This window comes from Ctenopharyngodon idella, chromosome 13 (assembly GCF_019924925.1).
Source record: "Ctenopharyngodon idella isolate HZGC_01 chromosome 13, HZGC01, whole genome shotgun sequence".
In the NCBI taxonomy this organism is placed as follows: domain Eukaryota; kingdom Metazoa; phylum Chordata; class Actinopteri; order Cypriniformes; family Xenocyprididae; genus Ctenopharyngodon; species Ctenopharyngodon idella.
Window position 1 is genome coordinate 7737533 of NC_067232.1, and position 20473 is coordinate 7758005.

General features: G+C 38.6%; 2 protein-coding genes across 4 annotated transcripts in view; both read left to right on the top strand.

Annotated features, from left to right (window-relative positions):
* The window catches only part of ndst2a (N-deacetylase/N-sulfotransferase (heparan glucosaminyl) 2a), a 114073-nt gene extending 103231 nt beyond the window's left edge, over nucleotides 1-10842 (top strand). For all 3 annotated transcript variants that reach the window (XM_051916924.1, XM_051916925.1, XM_051916926.1), the window contains 12 exons: nucleotides 699-786; nucleotides 2160-2314; nucleotides 3481-3666; nucleotides 5318-5446; nucleotides 5813-5995; nucleotides 6425-6521; nucleotides 6641-6764; nucleotides 7078-7252; nucleotides 7550-7720; nucleotides 8341-8450; nucleotides 8549-8651; nucleotides 9767-10842. In XM_051916924.1, the coding sequence (XP_051772884.1) occupies nucleotides 699-786; nucleotides 2160-2314; nucleotides 3481-3666; nucleotides 5318-5446; nucleotides 5813-5995; nucleotides 6425-6521; nucleotides 6641-6764; nucleotides 7078-7252; nucleotides 7550-7720; nucleotides 8341-8450; nucleotides 8549-8651; nucleotides 9767-9892 (1647 nt within the window). In that variant the 3' untranslated portion in view covers nucleotides 9893-10842. The remainder of the gene's footprint in view (nucleotides 1-698; nucleotides 787-2159; nucleotides 2315-3480; nucleotides 3667-5317; nucleotides 5447-5812; nucleotides 5996-6424; nucleotides 6522-6640; nucleotides 6765-7077; nucleotides 7253-7549; nucleotides 7721-8340; nucleotides 8451-8548; nucleotides 8652-9766) is intronic.
* A 156-nt stretch (nucleotides 10843-10998) lies between these two features.
* Nucleotides 10999-19070, top strand: si:dkey-174i8.1 (arylsulfatase I). Its single transcript, XM_051916927.1, has 3 exons — nucleotides 10999-15749; nucleotides 16214-16546; nucleotides 16630-19070. The coding sequence occupies exons 1-3, from the start codon at nucleotides 15490-15492 to the stop codon at nucleotides 17723-17725; spliced, it is 1689 nt and encodes a 562-aa protein (XP_051772887.1). The 5' UTR covers nucleotides 10999-15489; the 3' UTR covers nucleotides 17726-19070.
* The last annotated feature ends 1403 nt before the right edge of the window (nucleotides 19071-20473 follow it).

Below are 20473 nucleotides of genomic sequence, written 5' to 3' on the forward strand. Positions count from 1 at the left end.
ATCAGCGTAAGATGCCATCTCTTCATTGCGAAGCAGCAGCCTTCTTTCCCCAGCAGCTCATCTTGATTTGTGATACTGCTGCAACTATCGTCTCAGCTTTGTGTTAGATTTGTGCGGAAAGCGACACTATCTCTCCCCGCCGTCTGATTTGTGCTGGAACAGCGCTGTAATTCGCTTATACCCCCGTATCACTCAGGGTTTGAAGGGCTTGATGGCAGGATCATTTTGTATTTCAAGCCTCACAGCGCCGTCATTAGCTAGATGTGCGCAGTGATGCTAAGTTATGAAATGTGTTCATCTCACAAGGATGAGTTTAGATTGATGTTAAGGCTGCAGCTTCATTCGGCACGTCTGACCTGCCCGTGGGTAGAAGAGATTTGAATGCAAATGTATATTTCACATCCCACTCAGTCTGTCGATCTGGCCGATGGCCTAAAAGTTTCTTTTCTTCATAGGACTGAATTGGCACCACACTGCCATCTATTGGTGACTTAAGCTCATACATTTGTTAATGTGAATGCCTAAGGTAGCGGAGAGATTCGTTTAACAACACTGTTGATGTTTTTGCCTTCAAGCACAGCTCAGAGTAAAGTCAGATGTTGTTGTTGTTCTTGGCAAATTGCTAATCTTATTTCACAGATTTTGGGCAGGACTTTGATAGCATGTTATTAAAGTAATAACTCTTCTTCAATTTCAAGGCTTTGCTCAACACACAGAATAAACTACGGACGCTAGTTCCCAACTTCACCTTCAATCTTGGCTTCTCTGGGAAGTTCTACCATGCAGGTACTTATTTTTCCTCCTCTTTTGTTGAGTCATTCATGCTCACCAAGGCTGCCTTTATTAGGGGTGCAATGGTTCGCAGTAAAAAAAAACTAACTGTACCATTCTCCACATACGGTTCGGCACGTACTTGCACTGCGGTTCATCTCATAGCTGACGGCGCATACACGTTTATAATATGCACACGGTCTGCTCTGGTCCAGAGATAGGATAGCACAGAGACGATCATATCCGTGAGTCGGCGCAGACCACAAAAAGTATCGGACCCATTTGAATTTTGCACAGAATGCTCTATTTTAAAGACATATGGAGGAGATTAGGAGGAGAAACGTTTAGAGATTAGAAGGAAACTGAGGTTTTTCTCAACGGCTCTTTCCAAGGCACTTCAGTGGGCCTTTAAGCCTTGCCAATCTAAACATTCGAGCACAAGATGTGAAAGAGAATTCGCGAGCGCTGTGAGAAGATTTGTGCACTGATCCTAAATGCACGTGAAAGCGCGTGTATAGCGCACAAATACTGAGTTCTCTTTCAAGTCTTGCTCTTGAATGGACAAATTCACGCAAATTGTCAAAATACCTGTTTTGTCAAGTATCCTAGCAAACAGTTCACTTACAGACATAGGTTATGTCTGTAAGTGAACTTAAACTCTCGAGAAAGAATGTGAACCTGAAACCTGAAAAGCACTGTTTATTTTTGAATCTTTGCTCTACTGTATATATTTGTACTGTTGCTTGTAGTTTGATTATTTGATCTTATTTTCTTTATTTTTATTTGACAATAGTCCTTTTTTTCCCAAAACATAGCACATACCGAACCATACCGAAACCGTGACCCTAAAACTGTGATAAAAAACGAACCATGAGTAATTTGAACCATTGCACCCCTATTTGATAAGAAATACAGTAAAACACTTTAAAATATTTGTTTTATATTTTAATATATTTTAAAATGTAACTTATTCCTGTGTTGGTAAAGCTGAATTTTCAACAATCATTACTCTAGTCTTCAGTGTCGCATGATCCTTTAGAAATCATTCTAACATGCTGATTTGCTGCTCAAGAGACATTTCTTATTATCATTGTTAAAAACATTTGTGCTGCTTAATATTTTTTGTGGAAACCTTGAAAAATCTAAATCTGTATAATCTGACTTGATTGTTCAAACTGAGAGTGAATAACAGAAAAAAATATATATATATATTTCAATCGGATTTTAAACAACTTACAAAGTATTTAACTTTTTTCCTGTTCAGACTACAAAAAACAAAATGGATCTGTGTTACATAAGCAAAAACGAACAAACAGATGTTTAAGGCATTTTAAGATCCAAATGTCTTTACTATTAAACTTCAACAGCATGTATATGTGTGTTTGCAGGTACAGAGGAGGAGGATGAAGGTGATGACATGCTGTTACAGCACCGGCATGAGTTCTGGTGGTTTCCACACATGTGGAGTCACATGCAACCTCACCTCTTCCACAATGTCAGTGTGTTGGCGGAGCAAATGAGACTCAACATGCAGTTTGCACAGGTTAGTTGGTGAAATTATGCATCTTAAAACTGAATTATTGATTTATATGCCACTAACAGTGCCAAACAGAATTTTCCCAAAAAAGTTTCCCAGATACATTTCTATTTGGAGATGATCCAGTCCTTAATAGTACTCCATTGTTTGAGCGTTTTAAAAGTGTTCACACTCTTCAGCCAACCTACAAAATTCTATTTTTGTAGTTTTCTTTAAATATTAAGCTTAGATAGGCAAAATCATTTCAACAGAGAAAAATGTGACACAAAATTTGTGTCTTCGATCTTTTCCGAATTAGTTTTTTTCCCTCATGTGTTGTTGCGACAGGGGAGCACGCTTTGTTCCTTCATCATTGTGTTACTATTTACAGCCATTATTGCTGCTGTCGCAGAGGTGCGAGTATCGATTCTCTGCCCACCTGCTTTATCTCATGTTGGTATTTCATTATAGATTTGTATTAGCACTTTTTCATTGGATCGGTAGGATTCTCTTTGACCTTGACTCGGTGTGCATCCGCCGAGGAGATTGTGAATTTGGCCTGTTGAAACGAGCCCACCCTGGTGTAATGATGGTCATTGGAGTGGGATATGGACCGCAGGCAGACAGACAGAGAGAGGGAGCGCGCCGTGAATACTAACCAGCCCTTTCCTCCTCTCGCTAATCCCTCTGTCACATCCTGTCTTTAGAGCAGACATTGACATATGCCTTCTCCTGCTCTCTGCTCAATGGAGAAGACACAGCTCCTTCATCAAGGTTTAATGAGCCTGTAAAGGGCCGTTCTTAGCCGGGGCTTGTGGATCTCACAGTTTGTGCTCACACACACAAGTGAGGAGGAACACACACATAGAAAGATATCACTTTGGACTTGAAGTAAAGCTCTCTGCTCATCTGAGGATATGTTTGTCTACCACCCTCCTGTGGCATTGGAAATAACTACGCCTCTTGACACACTGCCTCTGCTGAGAAACATAATCAAAAGCTTCTCGCTCGCACACGCCCTGATGACATGTCTTGTTAACGGTGTCTCTAATGCGTCTCATATTGACTTTTCTCTTCTGTTCTACTCCCATTTGCCCTATAAGTCTTGGCAGTGCAATTGCGAGTGAAGTTCAAGTGGTGAGTGGATTTGTGATTGATCACCATAAGCATTTGTTTGTCTCTTCCCGTTACAGGAGCATGGTATTCCCACAGACATGGGGTACGCTGTGGCTCCTCATCATTCAGGGGTGTATCCCGTACACAGCCAGCTGTACGAGGCCTGGAAGAGTGTGTGGGGGATCACAGTGACCAGCACAGAAGAATATCCACACCTGAGACCGGCACGCCATCGCAGGGGTTTCATACATCGTGACATAAAGGTAAAAAGATGCTGCTTCACTGTAAGGCTCAATGATCTGATACAAAAAACAAGAGGAGAGAAACCAAGTAATCTTTCGTATATATATCCGGTATTCATTCACAACACCCAGCATTCTTGTTCTTTTAATATTAAATTCCTTTTTATAAAATAAAAACAAGGGCTGTCAGATGATTAAAGCTGCTGTATATAACTTTTTTTTGGTTAAAAATGATCCAAAATCAATTATTGAGCATGTACATAACCAGCCAGTGTTCAAAAATATCTCCTTACCTTAGCCCGATTCAAAATGGTAAGCTTGTAAAAAGAACGAGTAAAGAATGAGTCCCAGCTAACTAGGCTATATCGCATGTGAGGCGGATAATTTAACAACAAAAGTGGCAGACATGTTTGTTACTTGTTCAGATGACATTTTATTGAAAATTCTTACTTTGGTCATGCTTAAAGACTACAGTCTGTAATTCTGAAGTACAGTATCCACACCAGTGCGGTGACTGACAGCAAACATTAGATTTATCCACGCTGAGGAGTCGTCCTGAGGCACAACCCACGTAAAGATGATAATTCCACAAATAACTGCAATTGCAGGTTTCAAACAGGGATGGCGACAAAGAGGCAAAACTTACGGACTGCAGCTTTAAAATAAGTTGGATTCATTAAGTTTTGATTTACTGTAGTTACTGAGTATGTGAATGCAGTTCCTTTTAAAATAAAAAAACAAATAATATTTGTTTTAATAGACCGCATTGCTTATGAATTTGAATTTTCTTTCAGCCAAACGCATATTTGTTTTGCTCTTTGTGTGAAGAGATCATACACTATCGTTCAAAATTTGGGGGCCAGTAAAAAATTTTCAGTGTTTTTGTCATCTAACAAAGAAGTCTCTTATGTTCATAAGAGACTTCTTTATTCTCAACGTAAGAACGTAAGACATATCAACATAAGAAGTCTCTTATGCTCAATAAGGATGCATTTATTTAAACAATTTTTTTTTTTTTCATTACTCCAGTGTCACACAATCTTTCAGAAATTGTTCTAATATGCTGATTGGTGCTAAAGAAATATTTATTCTTCTTATCAATGTTGAAAACAGTTGTGCTGTTTAATATTTTTGTAGAAACAACTTTTTCATGATTCTTTGAATAGAAAGTTTTCTATCTAAGAAATCTTTTTTTAATGTTATAAATGTCTTTACTGTCACTTTTGATCAATTTAATGCATCCTTGCAGAATAAAAGTATTAATTTCTCTAAAACAAAATTATTCTGATTCCTGACTTTTGAACAGTAGTGTGTCTGCGATTCATTTTTCATGTTGATTTTGGTGTCAAATGGCCTACATATATTTTGATAAAACACCAGCAGAATGATTTTCTTTGTAAATCTTACATATTTCAGTTGCATGCAACAATTTATCCAATAATGATTCTATAAACAACTTAGAGATTCATTCTGCTTGTGTTTTATGAATTAGACCCAGTGTTTTCAAATCCAAGAAACAATAATGCAGTTATTAAATTGTGCCCACCACCATCAGATGAAATGACTAACAGCTGTTTCATTTGTCTTGGCCATTCTTAGAGTGTGCCTATACAGTGGCTGAAGCAGAATTGAGGGCTGACTGTTCAGGTCTCTAACCTTCTTCTGTCTGCAGGTGTTGCCTAGGCAGACATGTGGCCTGTTTACTCACACCATCTTCTATAATGAGTACCCTGGAGGCTCTCGCGAGCTGGACAAGAGCATACGTGGAGGAGAACTCTTCCTTACCATCCTCCTAAACCCTGTGAGTTGTATTTGTGCTGTTTTCCCCTCTGTGCTTGTGTGTGTGCTTGTGTGTGTGTGTGTGTGTGTGTGTGTGTGTGTGTGTGTGTGTGTGTGTGTGTGTGTGTTTAGTGAATGGGAGTGAGTATATTTTTCTTTGCGTGTTTGTTTATATGTCCTAAAGCCTTAAGTGGTGACAGAGTCCTGCCCTTGCACTCTGTGCTTTTGTTTTTGTTTGGCCCTATCCTCTGAAGTGTTTGCTAGTGCAGCAGCTGGAAACATAAACTAGATTATGATCTTTTATAATGAAAGTAGTAGATGTTTCCACAGCTTTCCTTGAAAAGAAACAAATTAACTTAAATGTAAATGTTTTTTTTTACACCCTCAGATCAGCATCTTTATGACTCACCTGTCTAACTATGGAAATGATCGGCTCGGTCTCTACACCTTTGAGTCTCTTGTGAAGTTTGTGCAGTGCTGGACCAACCTACGGCTACAGACTCTACCTCCTATGGAACTAGCCGAGAAATACTTCCAGATCTTTCCAGAGGAGATGGACCCCCTATGGCAGGTAATAGAGGATCACAGTTGATCCCTCTTTTCCTGACAAATGTTAACTATCATATAATAAAGGCAAAATGGCAGTTAAAAAAAAATGTGGCTAATACATAAATAGGGGTGTAGTGATACCCTCGGGTCACGATTTTATACGTATCACGATACTGAACTCACGATAAGATAATATTGCGATACTCCAAGAAATATGGTAAAAGGTTGACAAAAAATGTACTGTTGATTAAAATACTAAATTTGGTATTACATTGGGGGTGAAAATGAATAGGCTTTGACTTGGTGCTGCTAACCCAATGCACAGGACAGTGGTGACACCAGAATAAAAATATTCATGATTCTGAAGCTGAAAATACATGGTCATGAAAAGTCATGGAAATTCTTTAATCAAAATGTGTGGGAATGTTTTCTTTTCTTTTTATCCATTCAGAACCCCTGTCATGACAAGAGACATAAAGACATCTGGTCCAAAGAGAAGACCTGTGATAGGCTGCCCAAATTTCTGGTTATTGGCCCACAGAAAACGGGTAAGTCCTGGTGTTTCCAAACTCAAATTTAAAATCTTGCTTGGGTTAACTGAATAAAAAAATGGTCCAAAATACAACCTAGATGTTGCATCTGAGATATTGACTTTTTTTGACAACAGGTACCACAGCTTTGCACTCCTTTCTGACCCTTCACCCTGCCATCACCAGCAACTTCCCCAGCCCAGTCACCTTTGAGGAGATCCAGTTCTTTAATGGGCCAAATTACCACAATGGCATTGACTGGTAATATACACAATACAACATTTTCACTTCCAGCCAGTGTAGCAGACACAAACCATTAGTCATAATAAGCTTGTATCACCCCTCCACTTTATTATTTCAGTAATACTGTCTGGGTTTCATATTGAATTCTTAATAGATCCATTACTTACAGGACAAGCCCTCTGTTAAAAAATTAATTTTAATAGTGAGACATCATTTACAGTGTCCTGTAATGAAAGACTTATCCCAGTCTGGGTTTATTTGGAATAAAGGCATTGTGATTTTATCCTCATATAGCATATTTGTATTTACTGAGTGTCTTAACATTTTGCAGGTACATGGACTTCTTTCCCTTCCCCTCGAATGTCAGCACAGACTTCATGTTTGAAAAAAGTGCCAACTACTTTGACACAGAGGTGGCTCCAAAGAGGGCTGCTGCCTTACTGCCCAGAGCCAAGGTCATAGCAGTGCTTATCAACCCAGCTGACAGAGCCTACTCTTGGTATCAGGTACTCCACAGCTTTCTCTCATTCTCCGGATTTTTTTAATGGAGTGGCACTCATAAAATATCCCCATTACCTGAAACTTATCGCTGAACTACATCTTGAAATATCATGTATTTGTGGCACTTTCTGCCTGTCAGTCATTTTATGCATTAAAAGAGCAGCCTGTATATAGGCAGCAGGAAGTAGAAGTCTGAAGCGTCATAGACAGATATCATTTATCTTAACCATGAATCTGCCTCCACCCTTCTCTTTCACCATAGAAATTATGACATGAATTGTGTTTGTTTTATGTCTTGTCAGCATCAGCGAGCACACCAGGACCCTGCCGCAATAAACCACACTTTCCACGCGGTTGTAACAGCAGGTCCCTCTGCATCTAAAGGGCTGTTGACCCTTCAGAACCGCAGCCTTCAGCCTGGGACTTACGCCACACATCTAGAGCACTGGCTTATGCACTACCAGGCCAGACAGGTAGTGCAGTTATCTGTGTATGATTGTCAAGTCCTATCCTGTTGAGTGTTTGATGTTTAACAACTCTCGGGGCAAACACATTTAAATCCTGTAGCGTTAAATGTGGTTCTTATTTCTTTCCAAATTCTCCTCTAAGCTTTGCGTTTCAATGGAAATAAGAACAAATGACCTTCTGAAAAAATTAATTGCTTTTTCTGTGTATTTATTCATATTTTGAATGAGCTTTTATTTTTATATAGTCAGTTTTCATTCTGATTTTATTGTTTTTTCTTTTGTCATTTTTATATTTAGCTTTTTATTTATTTCGGTTTTAGTTCTAATAATTTTAGTACTGCCAAGGCAACATTTTCACCTAATATTTACATTTTATTTTATTTCAGCTTTATGTAAATTAACAATTTTAATAGTTTTAGTTTTAATTTTAGTTAACAACAACAACAACACTCTTTACTTTGTCAGTAGTGTATTGCATTTATCACCAACAATTTTTCTCAAAATATGTCAACATCAGTAACATTTTCCAAAATGTTACAGACAAAACAATAGCATTTATAACAATAGCAAAATTCTATTTGTTTGTATTTTAAATGCTTTCTTTATTTGATGCTCCTCCACGTTAGCTCCATATTGTAGACGGCACCCTGCTCCGATCTAACCCAGCCCTGGTGATGGACGGCATCCAGCGGTTCCTGGGGATCACACCCATATTCAACTACACCCAGGCCCTTGTGTGAGTCCCGCTGTTTACACATTACCTCACTCTGATAATGAACACTTGTATATGCCTGTGAATAATCTTATTCTTTTATAAAACTGTGTGTTTTGCAGCTTTGATGAAGGTAAAGGATTCTGGTGTCAGAGGTTGGAAGGTGGGCGTCCTAAGTGTCTGGGGAAGAGTAAAGGCAGAAAATATCCTGAAATGGCCCCTGAGGTAGATGACAGTCTCATCCCTTCTCTCCTCCCTCATATAACTTTCTCTCTTTCTCAACAATGCCAGTGGCAAGGACAGGCTGTTATAGACGTGTGACTCACCGGCAGTGAGAAGTGATGGGCTCGACCTCACACTAACACGGATAGTCATGTGTCATATATCGCTGCATATGTTTTAACTTGTAAAATACAACAAGCATGTTTGGTTCAGTTTAGTCTTAATGTTTACAATTTCAACAGTTTTCAGAAAACAATTTAACTGATGACTTTGTCTGGTTTGTAGACCAACAGTTACAGAAAAATAGCTCAGTGGAATACAAAAGCACATAGCCTCTTGGTCATTCTAGGCTATTTGTCATGTTTTCGTTTATTGCTTAATGAAGCAAAAAGAAAATGGAAAATGACTTAGTGAAAAAAACAAAACAAAACAATAAATATACACACAAACACATCTGTTAAAATTATCAGCTGATTCCACTACGTGAATCTGTTGCCCGCTTTTCCACCGTCGAGCCAAACCGTTCTCGCTGCTTAACCATTCCATTCAGTGAAAATCCGGCCCCACTGGTACGGATATGATTTCATTTTACACTGTGAGGCTATGGTAACGCAAGAGTTTACAGATGGTATGAGATGTATGTAGTGACCATGATATGGAGGATGATCAGATATTTCTTTTAAATTCATTATTTATTTGTGTTCACGTCGATCAAAAAATTATTAATAATAATAATAATATACCACTACTACCTTTACCACTTGCCATACAAGTTAACTATATATATATATATATATATATATATATATATAAATTAAGTTTACTAATGTTTTTATTTAATTTTATTTAATTTGTGGACCACTACTTCAAATCATTTCTGGGAAGTTTTTGTTGTTATAAAACAAAAACTGTAGCAGGTAAATAGGTACTCATTTAAGCAAAGGTACTCTAGGACGTTCTATATTGGACTTTCTATTTATTCCGAGATGAATGAATCAAGATGAATCGATTTATTGTTCCAGTCCTAATAGTCATGGCTACAGGCTGTTATTAGTTAGGACATGCGACAGTTATACATTGCAGGCTTCCTGAAACATCTCTGTTTGTGTCTTTCCCAGACACGTGCCTTTCTGACGGAGTACTACCGGGAGCATAACCTGGAATTATTGCGGCTGCTGAATCGGCTGGGCCAGGCATTACCTACATGGCTCAGAGAAGAGCTCCAGAGCACCAGCTGGAGCTGAGAGGACATCTCCTGCACCTCCAGTATCAGAACGCTTAAAAAACAGTACCCGCTCACTACAGAGGTACCAAAACCACTTGGTTCAGAACTATAGTAGCAGATGAAATGACTGACGGCTTTGAGTGGACTGCAAACTTCAGCCTCTCCCTGCTGTCATGGTGCTCACATGCCCTGTTTAACATGTTGAAGATGAGAGAATGCTGGGAAATGTAGTCCCTTCTCTTCTCTTAATGACAGACCGCCTATCAGGATCAGAACGCACAACCAGTGTGGACAAGCATGAATTTACTGGTGACTTAAGTGTGTTAATACACACTTGTACTCGTCCAAAAAACACACACGGTCTAGCCTTGCTCATCTCGCCTGAGGAATGATTGTAAAGCATTGTACATTTAAAAGCGTTGTATATTTTGGGTCCGGGTGGGTGGGATTAAAACTGAATAGACATCAGTTGAACCTGACAGCGATTGTGTACAGCCAGAGCTCTGTTTGAATAGGACACTTAGAAGACGTCAGATCCGCAGCCCTTCTCTTCTCCACACACACAAACGCACAAAGCTGGATCAGAAACCAAACGGTAAGTAAGTATATGCAATCGAGGGAGCATCTTTACAATGACTCGTCTCCCACTAGAATCCAGTGGAAAGCTTTTATTTCAAGTGTCTTATCAGGTGTTTCCCCGTATTTATCCTAATCATGCACTTTCCTCTACACTACGCACACTGACGTGGAAGTTAATGTAGATGCTGTGGCAGATGTGTTGTATGTCAGGATCTGTGAAAGCGAGAGAGGAGAAGGGCTGTGCTGTACTGTGTAGTCTGTGCTATACAAGGAGAAGCTGCTGTCTTGTCTATTAATTTTTTTTTTTTTTTTTTTTTTTTTTTGTAAAAAAATGTATTTTAAAAACTCCCAACGCTGTATTATCTCTAATAAACCCTTAGAGAGGTTGGATATGTTTGTGTGACTCATTTGATCTGATATTGAACTTTTTTGGGGGGGAAAAGAATGGGCTAAAAAGTAGTGGTGGAAATCTTTTGGCACCTCATTCGATCGAATTCATGAAGTCACAATCTGATTCCTGATTATTGAATTTTATTTTATTATATGTGATGCGATCTGGGAAAACCCGTCAGATGTCGCGATGGAACGTTTTCAGTAAAGTCAAAAAATAGGTTGAATGTCTTTTTTTTTTTTTTTTTTTTGGGGTCAAAATTGGGTTTTCATTACATTATTATTCTATAACATCTTGTCTATCATCTCTGAAAATATCTTGGCAAAATTCGCCTTTTAAGTGCAGAAAAATGGCGATTTATAGTGGCAAGCTTAAAAGACTGTCTTTCTCTAACGTTACTGTTTAAGAACACCCGGCAGAGGTGAAAAAAATCTTTCTTACTGAAAGCTCATTTTTTTAAATATATTAACCTAAAATTTAGAATGTTGACATTTTTGGCTTTGATTTTCTTGGAGTTCAAGAGTAAAACATGTTTTGTAATATATTATTATAAAATATAAACAATTATATTTTTTACATTTTCATAAACTTAAACTTCTGTAACTTTTTTTATTTCACTTTCATAATTTATTTAAGTTTGGATAGTGCATTTTCATGTCGATGCGAAAAAAGGGGGTGACAGTTATTTAAACCTGTTTTTCTCAAAATTCCGTTCCTGAAAATCAGATCGATCAGCCGACTTCAGATAAACATAACTTTTGCTACAGACAAGCTATGAAAGAAGTAAAAACAGATTTGTGCTCGAATCCAGCTTTCATATGATAGGTAAAGGTTTTCGCAGATCACATCACATATATATACCTTTCAAAAGTTTGGGGTCAGCAAGGTTTTTTTAAGAGTCTCTTATTCTCACCAAGGCTACATTTATTTGATCAAAGATGCAGTAAAAAACAGCAATATTATGAAATATTATTACGGTTTAAAATTTTCTATTTTAATTTCACATCATTTATTCTTGAGATGGCAAAGCTGAATTTTCAGCATCATTACTCCAGTCTTCAGTGTCACATGATCCTTTAGAAATCATTCTAATATACTGTTTTGGTATTTAAAAACATTTCTTATTATTATCAATGTTGTAAACAGTTGTGCTGATTAATAATTTTTGTGAAAACCATAATACAAATTTCAAGAGAACAGCATTTATAACATTATAAATGTCTTTACTATTAATCTCGATCAATGGAATGCGTCCTTGCTGAATAAAAGTACTAATTTCTTTCAGCAACACCAAAACTCTTACTGACCGCAAACTTTTAAATGCATGTTCCTAAAATGCCATCAGTTTTAGAGATTTTGGGTCTTTCTTCATTCGAGTAGAAGAGCTGTACTTTCCTGCCTAAAAAATAGCCTGTGGGTGTTGCCACCAAATCAGCTTTTAAAGGGCACACACAGTTCTGTCTAGGGAAGCACTTTTTAATATTTTTATATTAAATGCCCAAAAGCACAAGAAAAAAAAATGTGTAACAGCCATATTGTCTTATAGTGAATACATAAATATTTTTAAGTAGTTCAGTCTCCATCGCAGTGACTTCAAGCAAACCACATTTCCCTCACCACAGATCACACTGCTGCATAATGAGCTTCCTGTGGAAGATTTGCTAAGAGAAAACATATGTCTGTAAAAAGATACATAAATGTGAGAGTTCCTCTTTCAAAATGCACTCTTCTTAAAAGTTTCTCTAAATATGCCAACACCATGCATATGAGCCTGATGTGCACCTGTCTTTAGTCAGTTTTGTAAATAAATGCATAAATAACTGCATTCAGTTTCATTTTCTTTTTGGTAGCTCAAGTAACATTGTAGTTGTCGTGCCTTTTTGCTCCACACAGTGGCGCTACAGACTTGAGTAGTTTGGTAATAGCTTAATGCTCTTTTCATGTCACATAATGCATGCATACACACGCTGTACCTCTAGAACATTTCCACTCATCCTTTGATTAAAGGGATAGTTCACCCAAAACTGAAAATTCTGTCATCATTTACTCACCCTCTGAGTTTCTATCTTCTGCTGAACACAAAAGAAGGTATTTTGAAGAATATTTGTAACCAAACAGGCCTAGGGCCCAATTGACTTCCATAGTATGGAGGGAAAAAATACTATGAAAGTCAATGGAAGTCTATCAACTGCAGTTACCAACATTCTTCAAAATATTTTCTTTTTGTGTGTGTTCAGCAGAAGAAAGAAATTCACACAGGTTTGGAAGAACTTGAGGGTGAGTAAATGATGACAGAATTTTTCAAAGTTTTTTGTGAACTATCCCTTTAATAACACATGCTTTATGTGCTCACTGGGTGTTTGGCCACAAAAGGGTTTTACACCTCTTTTGAGTGTGGTTGTGTATTCGTGTATATTTAGTTTAGTAGTGTTAAAGAGCCACTTGTTGGAAAGGCTTTGATGTCACTGTGTTAATTATTCTTTTAATATATAATATATATAGAAAAGAGATAGAAAAGAAACTTCTGTCATCATTTACTCATTTCGTTCCAAACCTACATAACTTTATTTTGACTGCTGAACAAAGGAAGATTTGTGTAACTACTTTTGTCTGTTCATGTCTTTCAAACCTTCATTGTATGGGCAAAAAAAAAAAAATTTTTTCTTTCTTCAAAATATCTAATTTTTCATGTGAACAATACCTTTGAGGCTTGTTTACGTCATTAAATATCTGTACTACTCGACACCTGTTTAGTCTCTCATAGTAAAATGGCCACACTCAGGTTTCATTTTAGTGTCAATCATTTTAGTAATATGTTGGGTTGCCACAATGTCCAAGGTAAAATCTGGGTCCTGAAGCAAAACCAGTTGCGCTAAAGCCTTGACAGGCCAGGCTGCTCATTTTGAATGTTTTTTTTCTCTTTCCCTCTGGCTGCCTCCTCCATTTTCTCTCCCTGCACTGAAATGGCTGTGAAATTTCCCACTTGGGTGAGACTGTCGTCTGTTTTGGCTTAATGTAGGAAATTGACTCATTTTGTGGCATTGATTTCCTCTCTGCTACAGAGAGGATATCGCTGGCAGAGCAAACCTGAGTGCGGTCGATAGCCCTTCAGAGGGTGGGATATGTGTGCCGCACCTCTCCTCTCATAGAAGAAAGAGCGCTTGTGTGTCATTGTTTGTTTCCCCCTTTTTAATTCTCACAACCTTCGTCTGTAAAACTACAGCAGTAATCTACTGTCATGGCCTATAGGTGTTCCTGGTGTAGGTGTTGTGTTTGCAAACGTCACATGATTTATGTTATCTGTCAGTGGTCGTCTGGCTTCGGTAGAATGCAGAGACCTCTAGTTCAGTGCCACTAGCTTCTGCTTTTGATTTATTGAATTGATAAATTTCACAACATGACACATTTACTCTAAATATAAGCTCAGGCCAGGAAAGTTTATTGGTGTGATATTGGTGTATTTCTGCGGTTGCTACTGATTTTATAGATATAATGGAAGGACACATTTTCGAAAATGTGTTCATTCTTTTTTTTTTTTTTTTAAAAAGGGGTTATATCCCGAGTAATCAATTTTCTTGATCTTCGGAGGTGGAAAATGGTCTTAAAGCTAAATTATGGGGGTTATAGCAAAAGAAATAGTCATACAGGTTTGGACTAACATGAGGACGAGTAAATGATGAGAGTTTTCATTTTTGGGTGATTTTGATGTGCATCTAATCATTGCTAGTAAAAGCTTTATTGAGCTTTATTCAACAGATCAGTGCTTGTCCTTTCCATGCATACTTCCACAGTAATCATCAGGAAAGTCAACTTCCACAGCATCTGTTCTGGGACCTCATTATCAGGTAAAATGCTTTTTTGTGCTTCTGAGGTAAAGTATCAGTGAAACAGTTTGTGAGGTTTGTCTCATCAGCACTGCTTCAATTGCACTAATGCTTGTTTTGTCAGTATCATCCACAGTTAATGTCCTGTAGTACATGTTAATAGTTGGGTGTAATACACTTACTGACCAGGTGGTGTCAACAATGTATTTCCTTGTTTGTTTGTTGTTGTTGTTGTTGTTTATTTGTATTTTCATCATATTCCTTTTTTTTTTTTTTTTTTTAATAATTCCCCTCATCAAGAAACATTCACATGCACCATCACACAGTGAAACTTAATATAAAGTATAAAAAGTAATGCTAAAAGTATATAAACTCTGCTATAAACTGAAAATATCTCAATTTATGAAGTACTTTTTTTTTTAATGATGTATAACGCACATTTGATTTACTGTTCTATTATCCTGATCCTGTAGGTGTGTGCTAGAGGAATGTAACATGGTCCTGTTAGAAGACAGCAGTGTTTACTCTTGGACAATTCAGCTCAGCTTGCAAAGTTTCTCAGACATACAGTATACCATCCTAGCATAACAAATCGAGAAGACCTACAGAACGGATTTCATTAAGCAGTTGTTTAAAACAAAATTAAAAGAGCAAAATCTACCTTAGTGGGGAAAGAAGGACCTTCATGTGCCATGATGGATAATAACAGCAAGCTTTCTCTGTTAATCCAACTTGGTTCAAGTTGAAAGTCAACATTTAGAACATTTAGAGTCACCAAAGGGCTAGTCAACGAACAAACCTAGTGGATTGGTGTCCAAAATTATGGATGTGTTGGTGCTTGGCTTCTGCTTGGTGCTAGGACTGCTACACACTACGGAGGGAAAGGTTCTCAGACCGGGCAGAGTTCCCCCACATATTGTTTTCATAATGGTGGATGACCAAGGCTTCAATGACATCGGGTACCATGGCTCAGAGATCCACACGCCCGTATTGGACCAGCTGGCTGGCGAAGGGGTGAAACTGGAAAACTACTATGTTCAGCCCATCTGTTCCCCTTCACGAAGCCAGCTTATGACTGGACGGTAAGAGACCTACTATTGTTGTTCTAACGCCACTATTGTATGTATCCTACTGTGTATATATGTGTGTGTGTGTTTCATGCCTAAATGCAATGAAAGACATCATACTATTAATCATAATCATAATCTTATTACTATTAATATTATCCTATCCTGTTTAATTTAATATTATATTGAATATTCAATATTAGTAGCTGTTCTCTGTTGTGGATAAACTTAGAGAATTTATTGGTAATAGGCAAGGGTTCCTCAAATCTAGCCCTGGAGGTTCACTCTAATGCAGAGTTTAGCTCCAACCCTAATCAAAGACACTTGAGCAAGTTAATCAAGGTCTTCAGAGTTACTAGAAAATTACAAATAGGTGACTTCGATCATGGTTTTAGCTAAACACTACAGGGCAAATTTGAGGATCCCTTGTATAGACAGTGTTCCTCCATGACAATCATCACCATCATATATTGCTTCAGGTATCAGATTCACACCGGGCTTCAACACTCGATCATCCGTGCACGGCAGCCTCTCTGCCTGCCCTCCGACATACCAACGCTCCCTGAGAGGCTCCGGCAGGCTGGCTACAGCACTCACATGGTAGGGAAATGGCACCTGGGTTTCTGCCGGCCCGAGTGTCTGCCAACGAGCCGTGGATTTCAAAGCTTCCTTGGATCACTGACGGGCAGCGGAGACCATTTTAACTTCCAAAGCTGTGACGGTACAGAGGCCTGTGGGTTCGATCTGCATGATGGAGACCGGCCAGCCTGGGAGCTGAGTGGAAATTACTCAACAAGGCTTTACACGGAGAGGTGAGAAACTGCAACCATTTGTGAACCAAATACTTTGCTGCAATGAGTCATGCAAGTTTTTGTCATCCTTTGGACTCTTGCAGAGTGAAAGAAATCCTGAGACATCATGACCAGAGGAAGCCCCTGTTTCTATATGTGGCCCTCCAAGCCGTGCACACACCGTTACAAGCTCCTGGGCATCTTCTCAGACGCTACCAGAACCTTGGCAACAGACCTCGGCGCCACTATGCCGCAATGGTGAGCGCCGTAGATGAGTCAGTAGGGGAGATTGTCAGTGAGCTGCGGTGGCGAGGCTACTACAACAACTCTGTGCTTATCTACTCTTCAGACAACGGGGGCCAACCTCTCTCAGGGGGTTGTAATTGGCCCCTGCGTGGCGGCAAAGGCTCCTACTGGGAAGGTGGAGTTCGAGCAGTTGGCTTTGTACACAGCCCACTTTTGAAAAGGAAGGGGGTGGTGAGTCAGGCTCTGATTCATGTCTCCGATTGGTACCCAACCTTGCTGTCTCTTGCAGGATACAGAGAGTCTGATTCCAGCCACCTGGACGGCCAAGATGTTTGGGGAGCTATAAGTAGCGGCCTTCCCTGTCCACGAACTGAAATCCTCTTCAACATTGACCCAGTGTCACGCAGGCATGGAGAAGTTGACCCGAGACTCTTAACTCTTAATGGTTTTGGGATCTGGGATACAGGAGTGCGTGCAGCCATTCGAGCTGGTGACTGGAAACTTCTGACAGGAAATGTAGGCGATGGAGACTGGTTCCCTCCACAGACAATGCCAGGAGGTCCGCATCAGTGGCAGGGCATGGAAAAGAGACGAGACCAGCGAGGGAAGTCTGTCTGGCTTTTCAATGTTACTGCTGATCCCTACGAGAGGGCAGATTTGGCAGAGGCACGGCCTGAGGTGGTCAAGGTGCTCTTGACCCGGCTTGCCGAGTACAACCGGACTGCTGTGTCTCCACGCAATCCACCGGACGACCCAATGGCGGATCCGCAACTTCATGGAGGGGTGTGGACTCCTTGGCTAGGTCAGGAAGAGGCAGGAGATGAAGGGGATGATGAGGAACCAGACAGCATAAACAGAAAGGCCAGATCCAAGAGTACCTGCAAAGTCTGCAAACTCAAGGCCTTGTTCAAAAAGGTGGGAACCCGTATGCAAAGGGCCGCTTTGTACTTGTAGAGGTAGTTGTGAACAAGATCCACAAAGCTATTTTATTCTGGCAGTCCATTTCACTCATCTTTGAAAGACAATTCATGGCACAGTGTGTTGACATCAGGAACTCTTGATATCCTGCCTGCATCGTAAACTAGGATTTTTACACAGTAGTTCAACAGGTGTGAGTATATTAGAAAGAAGTTCCCATCTGTATGATGCAATGGATTTTACTGTAAAGTTCAGATCATCTACTGTTAATGGGATTCAGATAAGAGCAGAATGAATTTGATTACATGTGACTCCATAAGCACTTAATGTAGATGTTACTGGATCTTTATCTGATGATCCAGTTATTTGACTATAGAAAATTATGCAAGTAGTGGCATTGATTTAATAGGAAATACTAAAGTACTTACATTGTTCTTCACTTGGTCGTGGACCAGTGTTCTCTTATCCACCCCCTGGTTCACTTTCTCATCTATCTGTTCTTTCTCTGACATGCCTCTGCCTTGCACTCCTCCTCACGCCTCTCTCATTCTCCTACCTTTTGCTTTTATGCTTGTGCTCTATCCAAATCCGCTCTGACATAGCGCACCACAACCAGAATAACACACGATTCTTCATTGTTTCTGCACTTTCTCCTCCACCTGTTTCTCATCCTTTTGCATTCTTTCTTAGTTTGAATAGATCAGGTCAGTGCATATGCAGAAGCAAGAATATAAGAGCAAGGAAAAGAGTGATAAAGTAGTTTCTTTTATGTAAAATGAGGGCTATTTGAAGAGGAGGAGGATCACTCTTGGGTATGAAGGCTGTGTGCCTTTTATACAAGACATTCTTGGCCTATTCATCTCTCGGTTTCATGAGCCTTAACACAATTCACAAGAAGTGATGAAATGTGCTCTGTATTTAATGTAATGCATATTTTAAAAATAACTTTTCAATTTTACCTCCTATGTAACTGCTTTTACTCTGATGTAATTGTGTGTATTTCTGATCCTGTTGTCTGTCAGCGTTCCTAGAAAACAATCCATCCTTCTGATTTGTTCAAAATAATATAGTCTTCCCATAAAGATGGCAAAGTAACCTCTATCAACCTGCAAAGAAGTGACTCGCATTAAACACAATTCATATTAAGTAATTAAACAAGGAGAATGTTTCCTTAAGTCTACCGTAGGAAACGCTTCATTGTCAGAAGATAAGGAATCTAGAGCAGGGTAAAAGTCAATACACAGTTAAAAGTAACGTTAGTACATAGTAAAGATAATGCAAAACATATGTTTACTTTAAGAGCTGCACGGCAAGAAGTACTGTGTATCTTTTGTTTCTGGAGGCCGTTGTTAAAGATTCATTAAACCATGATTCAAACTGACTGATCTGCTCCTACTTTCCTTGGAATTGTTATTGCTGAATAATGCTGCATTCGTTTAAATGTTAAAGGGATGTATTTATTTACTTACCCTCATGATGATCTAAACCTGTATGACTTTCTTCTGTGGGACATAAAAAAGAAGATATTTTGAGAAATATTGTATTACTTCAGCAGAAGGAAGTAATACAATTTTTAACAAATTTCCTCAGACTTTTCGATTGGAAACACAAAGTCTAGTGCGGCCGCACCTTTACAATCTCTGATGTAAATCTGTTGCATACTTATCTTAGGTCATAGTCCAGAGGGCTTTTTTATTTCCTGTTTCTATATGCCCATTCTAAAGAAGTGAAGAAAATTCAGGAATGTACCTGGATGAATTATTACATAACTATTATTCCTTCATATAAGCAGATGTAAGTGTTGTAATTTCACCAATGCAACAAAAACATTTCCTCCTCCTGTTTATCTCTGACAACAACTCAAAACGGCTTCAGCCCACTTTGGAAAGACTTCAGCTGTGGTAAGAATGCACAATGGGCAATCCAACTAACTCCCTCACAGTGTATGAGTCATCCTGAACACATGCTGAGTTTGGCATCTCTTAAAGGTGCGAGGAGTGATTTGTTTTTGAAATACCACGCATAAAATGTCCTTACTACCTGACAGATACAGGTGCTCAGACTAAAAAAAAATGACTAGGGCTCCAAAAATTTAATATTTAGGGGTCAAATTATGTTTTAGTTGCCAAATTACAGAATCATTTGATGCAGCTGCTGGTTCAGAACACTGTTGACTACGCTCTCAATTCTATTACAGTGGATGAGAGTCGACATAAAAAAAATGTTAAATTTACATACACCAAATAAGTTTGAGTGCACAGCTTCTTTGTTTACTTTTAAACCATCATTCATGCTATATGCTGTGATGAAGGGATGTTGTAGTTATATAAAGTAATATTATTAGGCTGTATTTAGATCTGATGCCATGCCATCACTCTGAAGATCATAAGAAGATCATGTGTTTTTGTTCTACATAAATGCCCATGTTTTAATTCAAACTAGCAGAAATATTATGAATATATTATATATGAAAGTCAAATGTTACATTATGGTTCCAATATGTCACATTCCACTCCCAAACAAAGCGCTCCTCAGTTGATTCAATCTTACAACTGAGCCTCACTATGCTGGAAAATAACTTAATTTTTGTCAATGTTGTTTTTTTTTTTTTTTTTTTTACAATAACATTGTAAATACTACAAAACTCTTTAAAATTATATCTTAAATTGCATGAACAATCATTCTGGCAAGGCTGATGTAAGTCTCACACATTTGAAGTATATGTTGCTGTAACAATCTTTGGTTAATTCCAAATTGGACATAACCAAAACACGATTCTTGTTC

Bases quoted from the DNA above. Each gene is read 5' to 3' on its own strand.
- si:dkey-174i8.1 (XM_051916927.1), top strand. From the start codon at position 15,490: ATGGATGTGTTGGTGCTTGGCTTCTGCTTGGTGCTAGGACTGCTACAC. The intron at 15,750-16,213 runs GTAAGAGACCTA...ATATTGCTTCAG, and splicing joins AGCCAGCTTATGACTGGACG to GTATCAGATTCACACCGGGC. The intron at 16,547-16,629 runs GTGAGAAACTGC...GGACTCTTGCAG, and splicing joins ACAAGGCTTTACACGGAGAG to AGTGAAAGAAATCCTGAGAC.